Here is a 13802-nt window from a genome sequence, read left to right as displayed (position 1 = left end):
AAGCACAGTTACTGATTTATTGCTTAATCATCCTCTAGGAAGTCACATATAAGAAAGTTAGATGCTATAAACAGTAATGGAATTAAGTATGCCCTAAGCACTTTTCAAACAAGCATGGCAACTGGCCTAATGTCTGAAGCTAGTATTTTGCTATTATATTGTAGTAGAGAGATTCTGCTGTAAGGAAAAATAAATCAGTAATCATCCAACAGGAGTTTTCATAATTCTCAGTAGCTATGAACAATATATAATAACTTATACTATGGTTTTAAAACTGAACGTGATTTGGATTTGCAGTATACAGTAATGATGAAGCTCATTGTTGAAGACTGCCAGGTATGCCCTGTATGGGCAGGGACTGCCAAGTATGGTAGAACTCATTTCTATACAGCAAGTGTTTAACTTTACAGAAAATTTCTGTGAAGAAAGAGTGCTTGTATGTTCTGACTCATTAAACTGCTATTTGGAACAAAAACATTGAGGATGATCTTTCGCAAACATGCTGCTCATTCTATATGTGTTATACCAATGAGACAGTGATGTGTATTTATATGGAATCCAGGGCGGTGTCTCAGAAAATGAAAGCTCAGGTGAAGTCACCAGAATGGTATCAAGTGAGAATAATGGATATAAACCTTGTGCGAGTGTCAGACTTCAAAAATCCTCTGACCAAGATTATCAGAAACGCTTGGAACAAAGAATGGAGAAGATTAAACACCAAACTAAATACAATCAAAATTATTCCATATAACACTCGCTGGGAACAAGTGTTGCTGTCAAGACTGCGAATTGGTAATACACAAATCAAAAATTTATGTATGCTTACTGGTGAAGAAAAACCAATGTGTAGTGTGTGCGACAATCCACTCACTCTAAAGCACCTACTTGAAGAGTGAACTATGTATGACAATCTCAGAAAGAGGTATGGATTAAGGCATGATATTGTAAATGATTTGCAAAATGGTAAAGAGGAAACAGTAGTTGCTGGCCTTTTTGCCAGCAGACTACTAACATGCAGTAAGCCTTCAGGGAAATAAAGATTGGTGTTATGTTTGACTGTGAATACCTTATGTGACGGCCCTTTACACTTAATATAGGGTTTCTTTTTGCTGTTGTCTAGTAATTTGTGTTTTCTATTTAAATATATTTAATATTATGTTTAATTTTGTTTTTTATTTAAATGTCAGACCTTATACACTCTTTCATCTGATGATCCTATTGGTAATTTTTCCACAGTTTTAAACAAGTAGTGAGGGTAATGATCGTAGAAGTCAATGTCTATGGGCATACAATTTAATATGATAGTTTGTGTTATACATTTTGATAATATTAAAAATTTTGTTTAAATTTATTAGATTTTAATAAATCATTTGTAAACAAAAAAAAAATCAATTATTAAATTTTACTTCTCATGCTCATGAGCAGCATTTTTGGTGTTCATGAGTATGAAAATATTCTAAATTATTGTTATTTAACAATCATACTTTTAATTTTGATGTAAAAATTTAATTCTGTTTTTCATTCATTTCAGTTATTGCTGAAACACATTCATTTGTTGACAACTACACAGTTGTTCAAACATTAGTAAATAAAATTCATCAACTGTTATTTGTTCATAGAGCATTATAAGACTTTAAGATCACAAATGACAACTCCTATCACATCTCTGTCCCTACCTTATTAGCATTTGCAAATACTCAAAAGTATGAGTCATTATCAAAATGACTCATATAAACAAATAACAAAAAATAATGTTTTTATATAAATTTAAAATAAAATATTCAATAAAATCAGTTTTATGTAATAATGATTAATACAAATAAAATTTTGTTAAAAAATCTAATTTGAAATGAAATTTTATTTCATTAATATCTTCCAATATTTTTTCATTTTTTTTATTGTTATTATTCAATTATGATTTATTGTAAAACTTTTTTACATTCAGAGGTTAATAATTATTAATAAATCAATATATTTAAATTAAAAAAAAAGAAAGTTAATAAAAAGTATATGAAGTCTAATTCAAACCGATGTGCCTTCCCCTTGTAAGATCCAAATATTTCATTAATTAAAATTTTATTTGGCTATAACTCTGGAACCAATAAAAATAAGTACCATTTATAATATATCGTTGAAAAGCTCTCAATGTTATTACTCTCAATAAGCTCTCAATGTTGCTTATTACTGTTAAAAAATTCAATTTTTTTGATTTTGGATTTTTTGGTCACTTTTAGTCCAGTCGATTGCAATCAAAAGGGGAGGTTTACAGCAAGATGTTAGAACCATCCTAAATCTAAAATTTCAACATCCTATGTCTAATCATGTTTGAGTTATGCGGGATACATACGTATGAATGTACATATAATACATACGTACAGACGTCATGCCAAAATGGATTCAGGGATGGTTGAAATGGATATTTCTATTTAAATCTGAAAACCGAAATTTTTCACGATGACAAATACTTCCTGTCACGATGATACAATACTTCCATTACTCATGTAAGGAAGTAAAAACACTTTTTAAATCTCAGTACAATGTGAAGTATGCCAGATTTGCAATTTTTAATTTTTGCCTTTTAATTCTAAATAGTCGTATATCTGTTTAATCAATTACTTTCTTTTTTTTTTTTGTAAGAATGTAAGATCTTGGCAAGAGTTTCTATGGACAGATTTGAAAACTGTTTTTGATCTTCAGCCAGGCGTATCAGCAACATGATTACTCACTGTCCAAATATCGATAAGATTCCAATTTAATAGTACTGTAATAATAGAACTGTTACAGAATTCAAAGGCGTGGGATTTGACAATATATTGGACTGTAGTTATGCTTATTTTGCACTGGAAAGAAATCTTAAAATAAAAATATAAATTAAATATTTTAATGCTTACCATGTTTTGTTTTTACAAGCATTTTGTGCAATTCAAAAGAAAAATTACAACCAAAAATGCTGCTCATTTTAATTCTCATGTTGAAATTTATTTCTATTTTTCATTTTCACACACACACACATTTATTTTAAGATAATTTTTATTAAATTTTTCAACTTAGGTTTAGTTCATTCCATTTAAGTTACTTTAATGCATTACAATACTAATATAAATTTTAATTAGAATAAAGTAAATTATATTCATAAATCAGTGTGACAAACTGTTTAAACTTTCATAAAAAAAAAGTTAAACAAGTTAATTGAATACAAGGAAGTATGCTTTCAGGGGATGTTTAAAAAAAATGTTGCAGTTTCATTTTCAGTGGTGCTGAGGTAACATAGTTATTAACGGCATTTGTCTTGAAATTGATAGAAAACAGTTCAATAGGTGGTTAAAAAATATCATTGTTCTGAGTCTTTTGTTTAATATTGTATTTTAAAAAAATATATATTTATACAGTTTACTAGTTTTATTGTGTTCAAATTGAGTTCTTGGGTTTTGTATGATATATGTAAAATTTTCATTTTGTAGTCAGTGTGATTATGTGTATTCAATTTCTCTCAGGTGGTTTGCGAAGGTTGATTTTGTTGTATGCAGTGATTTTGTGTGTTAGTGTATCTGTAGGTGAATGTGTGTTGAGATTACTCAATGTAATAATGCAATTATGATTTAATTTGCATACACTGCCCAGTGTATTTATCAATATATTTTTATCAATATATTGTGTGACCTATGTATTTTGTATGTGGTTTTGAAAGGAACACAGTAATATGGATTTCTCTTTTTAACTGCACCCTTTATGGTAAAGATCTTCCATCCCTAAATAAGTTAATGAATGGAGTGTAAATGAAAACAGTACAAACTTAAAATCTAGTCTCAGGAGAATAGTTTAATCAAGGAATAGTGGGGAGTAGAGTTATATAACACTAGTTCATTTTTTTCCATAATCATACCGAGCATTTCAACTGTTTAGGAAGAAAGCTATATGGATTCTAAACTTGATGTAAGATTAAATAGTTTTGCCATGTAAAATTTTTTTTGTGTACCTGTTGGGTAAAGTTAACAAAAAACACAGCTCGTATTTGCCAAAAGAAATTGGACTTTAATTGGAAAGAAAACAAATGAACTTAAGTTAAATCATAACCTTAAAAAATAAAAAGAAATTATGAAATTAACTAAACTTAATGATAATAAATATCAGCTGAATTAACATATGAATAATGATATTAAATGAGAAAATACATTTTTCAAATACACATTTTGAAAATCTACAATTTAACAAAGCCTGAAAACAAGAGAACATAAAAAACCTTATTTACAATTATATACTTAGAAAAACATAACGTAAATAAACATAGTATGACTGGAAAACTATTGCATTACTGACATATGCTGTAATATTGAAAAAAATTAGCAATGAACAAATGTCATTAACTTAGAAAAATAAATTACAGTAAATCTTAATTGGCACTGGACTTTTCTAATTTATGAACATCATCAAACTTAGCATTAAATAATTAAAACTAGCAATTTTAGTTTAGTGGAGAAAAAAGGCCACAATAATATTCTAGTATAAAAAAAGTTAATTACAATAATCAAATTGAAATAAGTAAACATATAAGTAGAGTTCATTTTGGTAAATAAGCATTCTTGAAAATATAAAATTGCAAAGAAGTCCTCAAACATAATTGCACATCAGGAGTAATTTGCTTTAGGTTAATTTATGAGAAGTATTATGAATACAGTTCATGAGTAGAAAAGAATAATCTCGACGATTAACAAATTACAAGATTAAATTATAGAGTTAATAACAATAACAACAAATTGTAATAATTAAACACGTAAAATAGGTTGCAGCTGAACAATGACACAACCTTATATAAGTCACCTGTCGTGAATGCACTTAAGTGAATAAATGGTTTTTAAACTAAACTTGAAAGTGAAATGCATAAGGTACGATGAACTGAATGTTCCACAAATTTTAATGATAAAATAACTGTTTAACGTAATAAATAATGAAAATTGAACTTGCCTGTAGCACACAAATATTAGCAAGAGACGAACTCGTGAATGAAGGTAAATGAATACGTACAGTAAACCTGGGCGTAGCCTGCAGTCGTGTATCAGGAATACAGGGGTGAGACGTGGTTTAGAGGTTGAGCAGGACGTGGCGTCTCAAAAATGTAGCAACGAGTTTGGAGAGATTCTGCATCAGTATGTAGTGATTGAAAAACTTTCGATAGAGACGTAATATAGTGAATTTTAAGAATAACTTAACAAAGAAACGAGGCTGGACGAACATAGAAAACTGTGAAATCACGAAAAACTGACGAGTAGAACTAGAGAATATTTTGACAGAGAAATACCGCAACATTTATAAGAGTATGAAGAGGACGAAAGTATTAACATTATACGAGCGAAAGAGAACATCGAAGCCTGGTCCTCCAGTGGAGGACCAGGATCCGCACAGTGTGAAAGTCAGGATTAGAATGACCAAAGCTGGCGTGGTGAGAGGTAGGGGAAGCGAACAAAGCAATGGACAGAAGAGTGTGTGTGTTTGTGTTGACAACAAGAGTAGTGTCTAAGTGTTAGTATGAGAACGGTTAGAGAAAACTTGTGGAATTCGGGAACGAAGACATAACAAAAAATAATTTACAAGCAAGCAGACCACTAAAGAATTACGTAAGATTGATAAAATAAATTTCTGAATACGCAAGTTGAAGAAATGACATCAGGGCAGACAAAGAGAAATAGACTTCTAGGAACTATGACAATATTGAAATTGGTTGAGAATAAAAAACACTTAAGAATAATATATATAATAAGATTAAACAGCAATAAAATAATGCGTGATAGAAATAAGCTAACACCAATATGATGATGCAACAGTCAGTCAAGCTGGAGCCTGAGAGAAATGATATCGAAAATAAACTCAAACAACCTATTTAAAAATACACGTAGATAAGAGTTACAAAAAATGCAAAATAAAATTACCAAGCCTGTACACTACAAGACTCGACCATAACCTTGAATTCATTGGAATAAAACGACTTTACGCAAACGGCGTAAACAGTACCTTTACCAAGAATTTAGTTATGTACAATCTTCTTGTAACTCTTATATGTCAATATAAGGAAAAGTCATTTGATATTAGAGTCCACTTCTGTAATAATGTTGTGGCTGATGTTGGGTGTGATTTTATTTGCATCACTTTTTTGAATATGATTGCGAACATAAATGAAATACCTCATAATAATTTGATACCTTATAATAGAAACAACTAGAAATAAACTGGAATAATTAAAAAATGAGAATTTTAAGTGCTAAATTATGCACTAAAGAGGTTATGCTTAAAGTAATAAAAGTAACAGTAACAAAAACAAATCAAACGTGCTATAGATTGTATAAGTAATAGTAAAATGTACAATCTGATACCTGCCTTTTAGTTAGGTATTTTAAAAGTAAAACTAGAAAAACTTTGGCAGTTGACACTTTCATCAATAATTATCCTATTTTCTGGTTAACTAGAAATTTCAGATTTGGTTTAGTTGTTTGTGAGAGGCCTTCAGGGAAAAAATTGAAAATTATTTTGATTAATAGATTTTAAAGGGTTAAATTAAATCTAGTTGGAAAGGGATGCAAGTTGCTTGAAAAATGTTTTTAATAACTTGAAAATAAGAGCTGGAAACTTGACCTAACATTCATGTTTCTTTTAGGTAATAAAATCCTGCTGAAGTATTTTTTCTCTTTATCTATAATAGAATGTAAATAAGGTTTTCAGAACTAGCACCTCTCATTCTAGTTATGTGAAACACTGAAATTTTCCATGAATGTTTACTTCAACAATAATCAAAGTAATATTTACTTTAAGTTTAAGAAGTTTCCTTAAAACCATTCCATATAGAATTAAGTCAGTTTATTTAAAACTACAAACTTTTTAAATGAAACCAAAAAAAATTTTATTGAAACAATTATTTTTAACTTACTTAAATGTTTTCAGTCGCTTGTTGCAATTTATCTTTGGGAGATGGTTGCAAGGGTGAGTGAAAATGTTTTGAAGAAATTTATTAAAAAAGTTTTATTTAAAAAATTTGATTCAATTGGTAATTTTCAAAAAAAATAATTAAGTAATTTTCATTGCAACCATCCCACAAAAAAACTAAAGATTACTAGGTTTTCAGGTTTTTTAGTAACTGAAGACCAGGTAATTTTTGCTCCCAGTGTTTTGATAGAAATTTGAAATTTAGCACAGATGTAACTAAATAGATTCTTTTAAAAAAATTCAGGATTTCTGCTTTAAACTAACTACCCTTGAAAGGATGAAACTAAACAAGATGAATTTCATAGTTACGTATTTTGTAGTTCAATTCTGATTGCCATTAACTCTAAAAAAATTGGTATTTTCCTTTTCCACTCAAAATGGATTAAACAGGATAAGCATTGACTAACTAATTCTTTTGATATTTTAAATTATTAAATTGAAAAACTACCTTCTTCACCAAGTTTTTCAATTTAATAATTTAAAATATCAACAGAATTAGTTAGTCAATGCTTATCCTGTTTAATCCTTTTTGAGTGGAAAAGGAAAATACCAATATTTTTACGAAGGCAATTAAGAAAATCTATTAAAATGTTTTTCTGATTCCTCTTTAAACTGCCCTGTAATGGGTGAAACTGAATGAAGGTATATCTCTAGTTTCTATTCCAAAAGTTACGGAAAAATTTAACAGAAGCATTCATATTAACGATGAAACAGAAATAAGATACTCATTTGTATATTGTTTTCACAAATAGAATTTCAAATTTACTTTAATATACAAAATATATGTCAATTTATGGGTAAAAATGTTTTCTTGGCTTGAAAAGATAAAGACACAAAAAACTGTTTAAATATCCAATATTGGTTTGTAGTAATCAGCTGCTTAGTATATGAACTATGTAAGCCATCAGCTAACTAAATTTGTCTATGATTTTTTTCAATAGCAAGACTGTTTTCTACATTTATAGATTAACAGTTATAAATAGTAAAATTGTTATAATTCTTTCATATCAACATTTATTTATTTTTCTTGCAAAAATATTTTTTAAAGATTTTTCTGAAAACAATTTTTTGTTATAAGTTTTCCATTTTTTGTAGGAAACAGTTCATCTAATACTACATCAGCTATGGGTATATTATGCTCATCTCATTCTATTTAAAATTCTGAATGCTACCCTGACATTTTGCTGATATTATTAATTGAATCATTTGAGCCATGAGGAGAAACATACTATTTTAAATATATCTTAATTTTTCTTCTCATTTATTTGGTTTAACAAAATTTTTGATTTTTTATAATTAAATATTTATCAGAGAAGATTTTATTTGTGTTTTTAATAGAAAAATGTAAATGGTAGTTAAAATCAGTTTTTGTTTAGGTGACTATATTCTCGCTGACTGTGGTATGTGCTATTGTGCCAGTAATTTTAGCAGCAACAATGATATTCATGCCAGAATCACCAATATATTATTTGAAAAAATTTAGACTAGATGATGCCAGGAGGTCATTGCAATGGTTTAGGGGAAGCCATTATGATGTTGAACCTGAACTACAAGAAAAGAAACAAAATCTAGATCAGGTATTTAGATTCTTGTAATAACTGTCTTAGAATGTTGCATAATTTAACATAATTTCTTAACAAAAGTATAGTTTTATTTTCAGCAGTGTTCTTAATCCATATTATCTTTTTTAGTTTAAAAAGTCATTATTTATCAGCAGTATTTAATTTGGTTATTGTGGTAAGTAAATTCATTTTTATAAATTTATGTTAATTAATTAAAAATTTAACTGGTAATTCATGTATAGTGGTTTAATATTTATAGACATTTCCCAACAGTAATGAGAGATATGAATAATGAATGTTTTTGTTTAATAAGTAAATCTGAATTTTGATTTCCATTTTAAAAAAATTGAATTCTTTGCTAAGGATGTGCAAAGGGAAATGAATGAAACATACATTCATAAATTTAATAAACAATTAACTCTGCTCCTGACAAGTTTCTTAAATTTAACAAAACAATAGAAATATTTTTAAATAATTAAAATGTTAATATTATGTAAAATTACATTCTACAAAATATATTTCTATATGTAATTGTTCAGATAAAGCAAGATAAATTAAATAATTATCTTCATTTGAGCCAAAGCATGAAGTGATGTCCAGAGAGTGTGTTTGGCTTTGGAATCTCTATGAACAAAGCAGTTACATGTGTTGAGGAGATAACGTTTAACATTTTATGCTTTATGTTGCTTTCAAGATAACTTCAGAGAATTTTTTTTTATTGATTAAGGTATAAATTCATTGTACATTCTTATCTGTGAAAGAAGGGAAAGTAACTTGCTTTTACCTTTGGTCTGCTTGGTATGCCTTCTAGTCAAGGATCAGACCAGATTTCATGCTTTCAGTTATTTACTTACATCTTATTTATTTCACACTGCTTACTGGCACTTCAATCATTATTAAATGAAAGCTGTTAGTTTGTTCATTATGTTAATATGATGTTATAGCAGGGTATCATAAATAAATGAATTAATTATTTATGTTTCTCATACTTCTTAATTTTTTTTTTTATTATTACACCAATATAACATACTGATTACTAATCATATCTGTGATGAAATTATAGTTTTAAGTCATAATTATTATGACTTAACTAATCAGAATTTCTCAAGCTGACTACATTTTTCTTAGTGACAGTTTGTTTTTCTGAAGGACATCTTTTCTTTAAAAAAGATTGTCATCCTGTACAATATGTTAATTTCTACTATAAACCTCATAAATATTTGTCATGATATCTAAATATATAGTGAAACCAAGTGGTAGTAAACTAATCAAGAGAATTTTTTTTGTTATTACTTTTTGAGACTTTGACAAATGGAAATTGATAAAAAATTCTGGTGGATGAAATTTTTTTAGATTTAAAAATTAATCTGAAATTTTGTACCGGTTTAGTGAATTATCTGCATTTTAATTCACATATTGTTTAATACAATATTTATGCATTATCTTATTAGAATTCTTAAATTTTGAAAACTCTCATAGACTATTTAGCTTTTTACAGTTCTAGGGTTTTTGTTGATTCATTTCTCCTTTATGTTTTATTTTAGCAATTAAGTGGGGTACACCATGTTTTATTGACATACTTTTCCTGCTGTTTTATTCATTATTTTATCACTAAAAGTGTTATTTACACCAAAAATTAACATGTGCAGAAAATAAATGAAATCATAAAATTTGTTCAAATTTATATTCATTATGGAAATGAATTTTTAAAACATATTTGTCAATCTAGCATGTTAAAGAATTTAACCTTGTAATGTGGGCTAATAACAGTCAAAATTCAGAACATGAGAAGGTGATAATGAAACTTTCTAGAAAATTCTTTAGAAAACAATTATTTACTGGAATCATAAATAAAATACTGTATACTGCAAGAATATGGTTTATTCATTAAGAAAAAAAAAATTATGGTAAACAGTTATGAATTGTTTATGAATTCATATTAGAAGAAACATAAAAATAATTTGTAAATATTTTTTTCAAAATAAGAAAGTCATATATCAGTTTTATTTTTACTTTGATATATGAACTTAAAACCTCAAAAATGTTTATGTAGGTATAATTTGCATTTATTTTCTAACTGTAATGACGATTTAATTTAAATACTGTTATTATAAAAAAAGGTAGATAATAAGATGCTATGGTAATGAGTAGATTGAAGTGGAATCATATTAGTATACCAATTAGTGATTATGGAATCTGTTAAAAGAAACCATGAACAGGAGATGTACTTTAGACTTAGTGATTTCAATTTATTTTGAAATTAAACTGAGTTTAGCAACTATTCAGTCTGATACAAAAATTGTAATTTTTGAGAGATATCATAAAAAGAATTGATAGATAGATCTCCATTACACTTTTACGATTTATGTGTGTGTTCTGGTTGCATAAAAAGGGTAATTAATTATTTTTTATAGTGTGCTCCTTACATCAGTGTAAAAAGAAATTCATGTAAACATGAGTTTCAAAACACATCGTTTTCTATCTGTTTGTTTGTTTCTGTTTTTTAAATATAAAAAAATGGAAACATATTATTTTCTGATTTACTGAGACATATACTTTGATTAATACACATACAGTCAAGCTTCACTCTTTATATGAAGTTGTTAAATGAATTTATTATTTATTCATACATTGATACAATTATGAATTTTAAAGCACTAATGTTTAAAAATAACAACAAATATTATGCTTATGATTGCAATTTTTCAGATGGAAGCAGAAAAAGTACCAATTACTCAGGCATTCACAACTACTCCAGCCAAGAGGGGTTTGGTTATTGGTTTAGGAGTAATGTTCTTCCAACAGTTTAGTGGTATAAATGCAGTTATTTTTTACGCCAGTAAAATATTTAAGGTAATTAATTAATACCTAATGTCTCCTTAACATAAGAAACTTGATTTTTAAATAATTATTCTTGTCTTTTAAAGAGATTAATTCATAACACATTTGTCTCTTTTTCTGTATGTTTGTGTACATTTTATTTGTCTGTTAGCTAGCAATATACTTATAAAATTTTTATGAACAAGCATGCACATTCAAGTATGCGAGATCATACACACACACACACACACACACACACACACACACGCACACACAAAATGCCTGCAGGTTTGGACAGAGGATACATTTCAGATAATAAATCATTTGCCTTGGATATTGTTGTAGAATGAGACCATAACAGTCTTTTCTTTGAGTTGTAAATATGATTACAGAAAAAAAAAAAAAAAATTAGTATCTCTCTATACTACTAAATCTTGGCCTATGTGTATATAGATGCACAAAGATGAGTATTAAAATGCAAACTTCTAAAAGAATGTGAGATTCGTGGTTTTTTTAAGAATGATTATATAAAATTAAATTTGGCTTAGGGAATGATTCTGATAAAAATTTGGAGCATATTCGTCTGCAATTAATGTTTTGTGTTGTGTTAAAGTATACAATAATAGTCTAGTGAACTTTATATTTAAATTGAACTAATCTGCTTTACATTGGTACGGTTAATGCTTTACATTGGTACTGGAGCAAAATTTTAAAAATTTTAACTAAATATTCTTGATAGTGCATTAATTCTTTAATATTCTTAAACTGTAACAAGTTATCTGTTAATCTTAATAGTGTTACATAGTATGGGATACTGGGAATTTATAAACAATAGTAAAAGGGTGATCTTACTTAATGTTACTGTAAGTGATACTGGTTACTAAAAAAAGAAGTTAAATTGTTTGTGTGATCTTATATATAAAGCTGAAAGCTTGTCAGTTTGTTTATTATCACATCTCACAAGACCAATTGCTTTCAAATTTTCAGGATACATTTGTGTTATCCAGGGGAAGGTTTAAGCTATAAATCATAAGCCATAAATGAAGTTGTGACTTAACTATTCATTAAAGAAAAAAACTATCTATTTTCTTCATTGCTATATTTCTGTCACCATGACAGCAGAAATAATTGTGAAATTTTCCTCATCAAAGGTCTCTGTACTTTATTACCACAGTTACTATTACTCTGTTTTTTGTAATTTAGTTTCTTTTAAGGTAAAAGAGCCTGAATACTTCAATTGTTATTTATCAGTATTATTGTTACAACCATGAGGGTAACAACACTGCAGTGGTTGGCTAAATGGTACTGGCAAGCAAAATGAGGTGTCAGGGGTCCAGGGTCCGATTGGGATTGCTTTGCTCGCCCGACTGGCTCAGAAGCCCCTCAGGGACCCCAGAATGCTCCAGGGAGGGCTGGGACTGGAGAACCCATGGGTCAACCCCTGGCTAGATGGTCAGGTGAGTGAAGCAGGACCTGACTGGCTAGTCTAATATAATTTAATGATAAATTGAATATAATTTTATAATTATATAATTCTGTAAAAGAAGGGAGGTTGAGGTGAATCTAATTAAAACAAAAGCATTTAAAAAATCATAAAAAACAAAACAGAAAGAATTATTAAAAAAGTATTCAGTTCATTTTAGAATTATGTATGAAAAAAAGTATGTATGGGTTGTAAAAACTTTTTCCAGTTAAATGTTACGAGGCAACATTAGGTAGGTATAGGAAGCAGCATTTAAAGTCACTGGGAAAGAGTAACTGGGTGGAATTAATTAAAGATTAAAAAACCATTCAGAGAAAATCAAAGGATCTAATTTGATTGCTTGCAGATGAAAACACCAGTCATAAGAAAATGGTAGACTGAAAATAAGTTTTTTCAAGAAAATTATTAGGCGGTTCAACAAGGCTTATAAGATACATTTTTAAGATAGTAGATGTTCATATCCATTTAAGAAATTTGTATAAATATAAAGTTATTATACTTTTTTTTTCTTAAAAGAAAAACATCAGTTATTGTTATGATTTGCAATGAAAGCAGGAAGTACTATAAATATTTGCATTGTGCTAAGAAGACTGCAGATTGGATAGTGAACATTAATGTTCTGCTATCTGCTACTGTCCCTGTGTAATTTATATGGATTCAGTTGATGGGTTGTGTAGTGTACAAAAAAGCTACACATTGAGGGGCATTAATGCTGTTTTGATTTATTTCGGTGTACATTATGAGCTTAATATAAAATCTGGAACCTAAAAATAATGGAAAAAACTATAATACAGTTTTTCATTTATCAGTTCCTTATATATTTTTTTTTATGGGGAATTTATTTATTTGTTTCTGCAACTATTATGGCATCTAGTCTAGATTTAATGTCACTTACAAGACTTACTTATAGATAATTACCTGAAAAGTATTACAAAAGTAACAGCATATCAGGAGCAAAGTTGTTT

The 13802-nt window shown here is 28.2% G+C and overlaps 1 protein-coding gene across 2 annotated transcripts in view; it reads left to right on the top strand.

Moving 5' to 3' along the window:
• The window catches only part of LOC142330979 (trehalose transporter 1-like protein), a 101050-nt gene that overhangs the window by 77848 nt on the left and 9400 nt on the right, over nt 1-13802 (top strand). For both annotated transcript variants that reach the window (XM_075376480.1, XM_075376471.1), the window contains exons 5-6: nt 8349-8549; nt 11244-11387. In XM_075376480.1, the coding sequence (XP_075232595.1) occupies nt 8349-8549; nt 11244-11387 (345 nt within the window). The remainder of the gene's footprint in view (nt 1-8348; nt 8550-11243; nt 11388-13802) is intronic.

Source organism: Lycorma delicatula, chromosome 1, assembly GCF_047948215.1.
Source record: "Lycorma delicatula isolate Av1 chromosome 1, ASM4794821v1, whole genome shotgun sequence".
Classification (NCBI taxonomy): Eukaryota; Metazoa; Arthropoda; class Insecta; order Hemiptera; family Fulgoridae; genus Lycorma; species Lycorma delicatula.
Note: the sequence above shows the minus strand (reverse complement) of the source record. Positions and strands in the feature narration are given on the sequence as shown.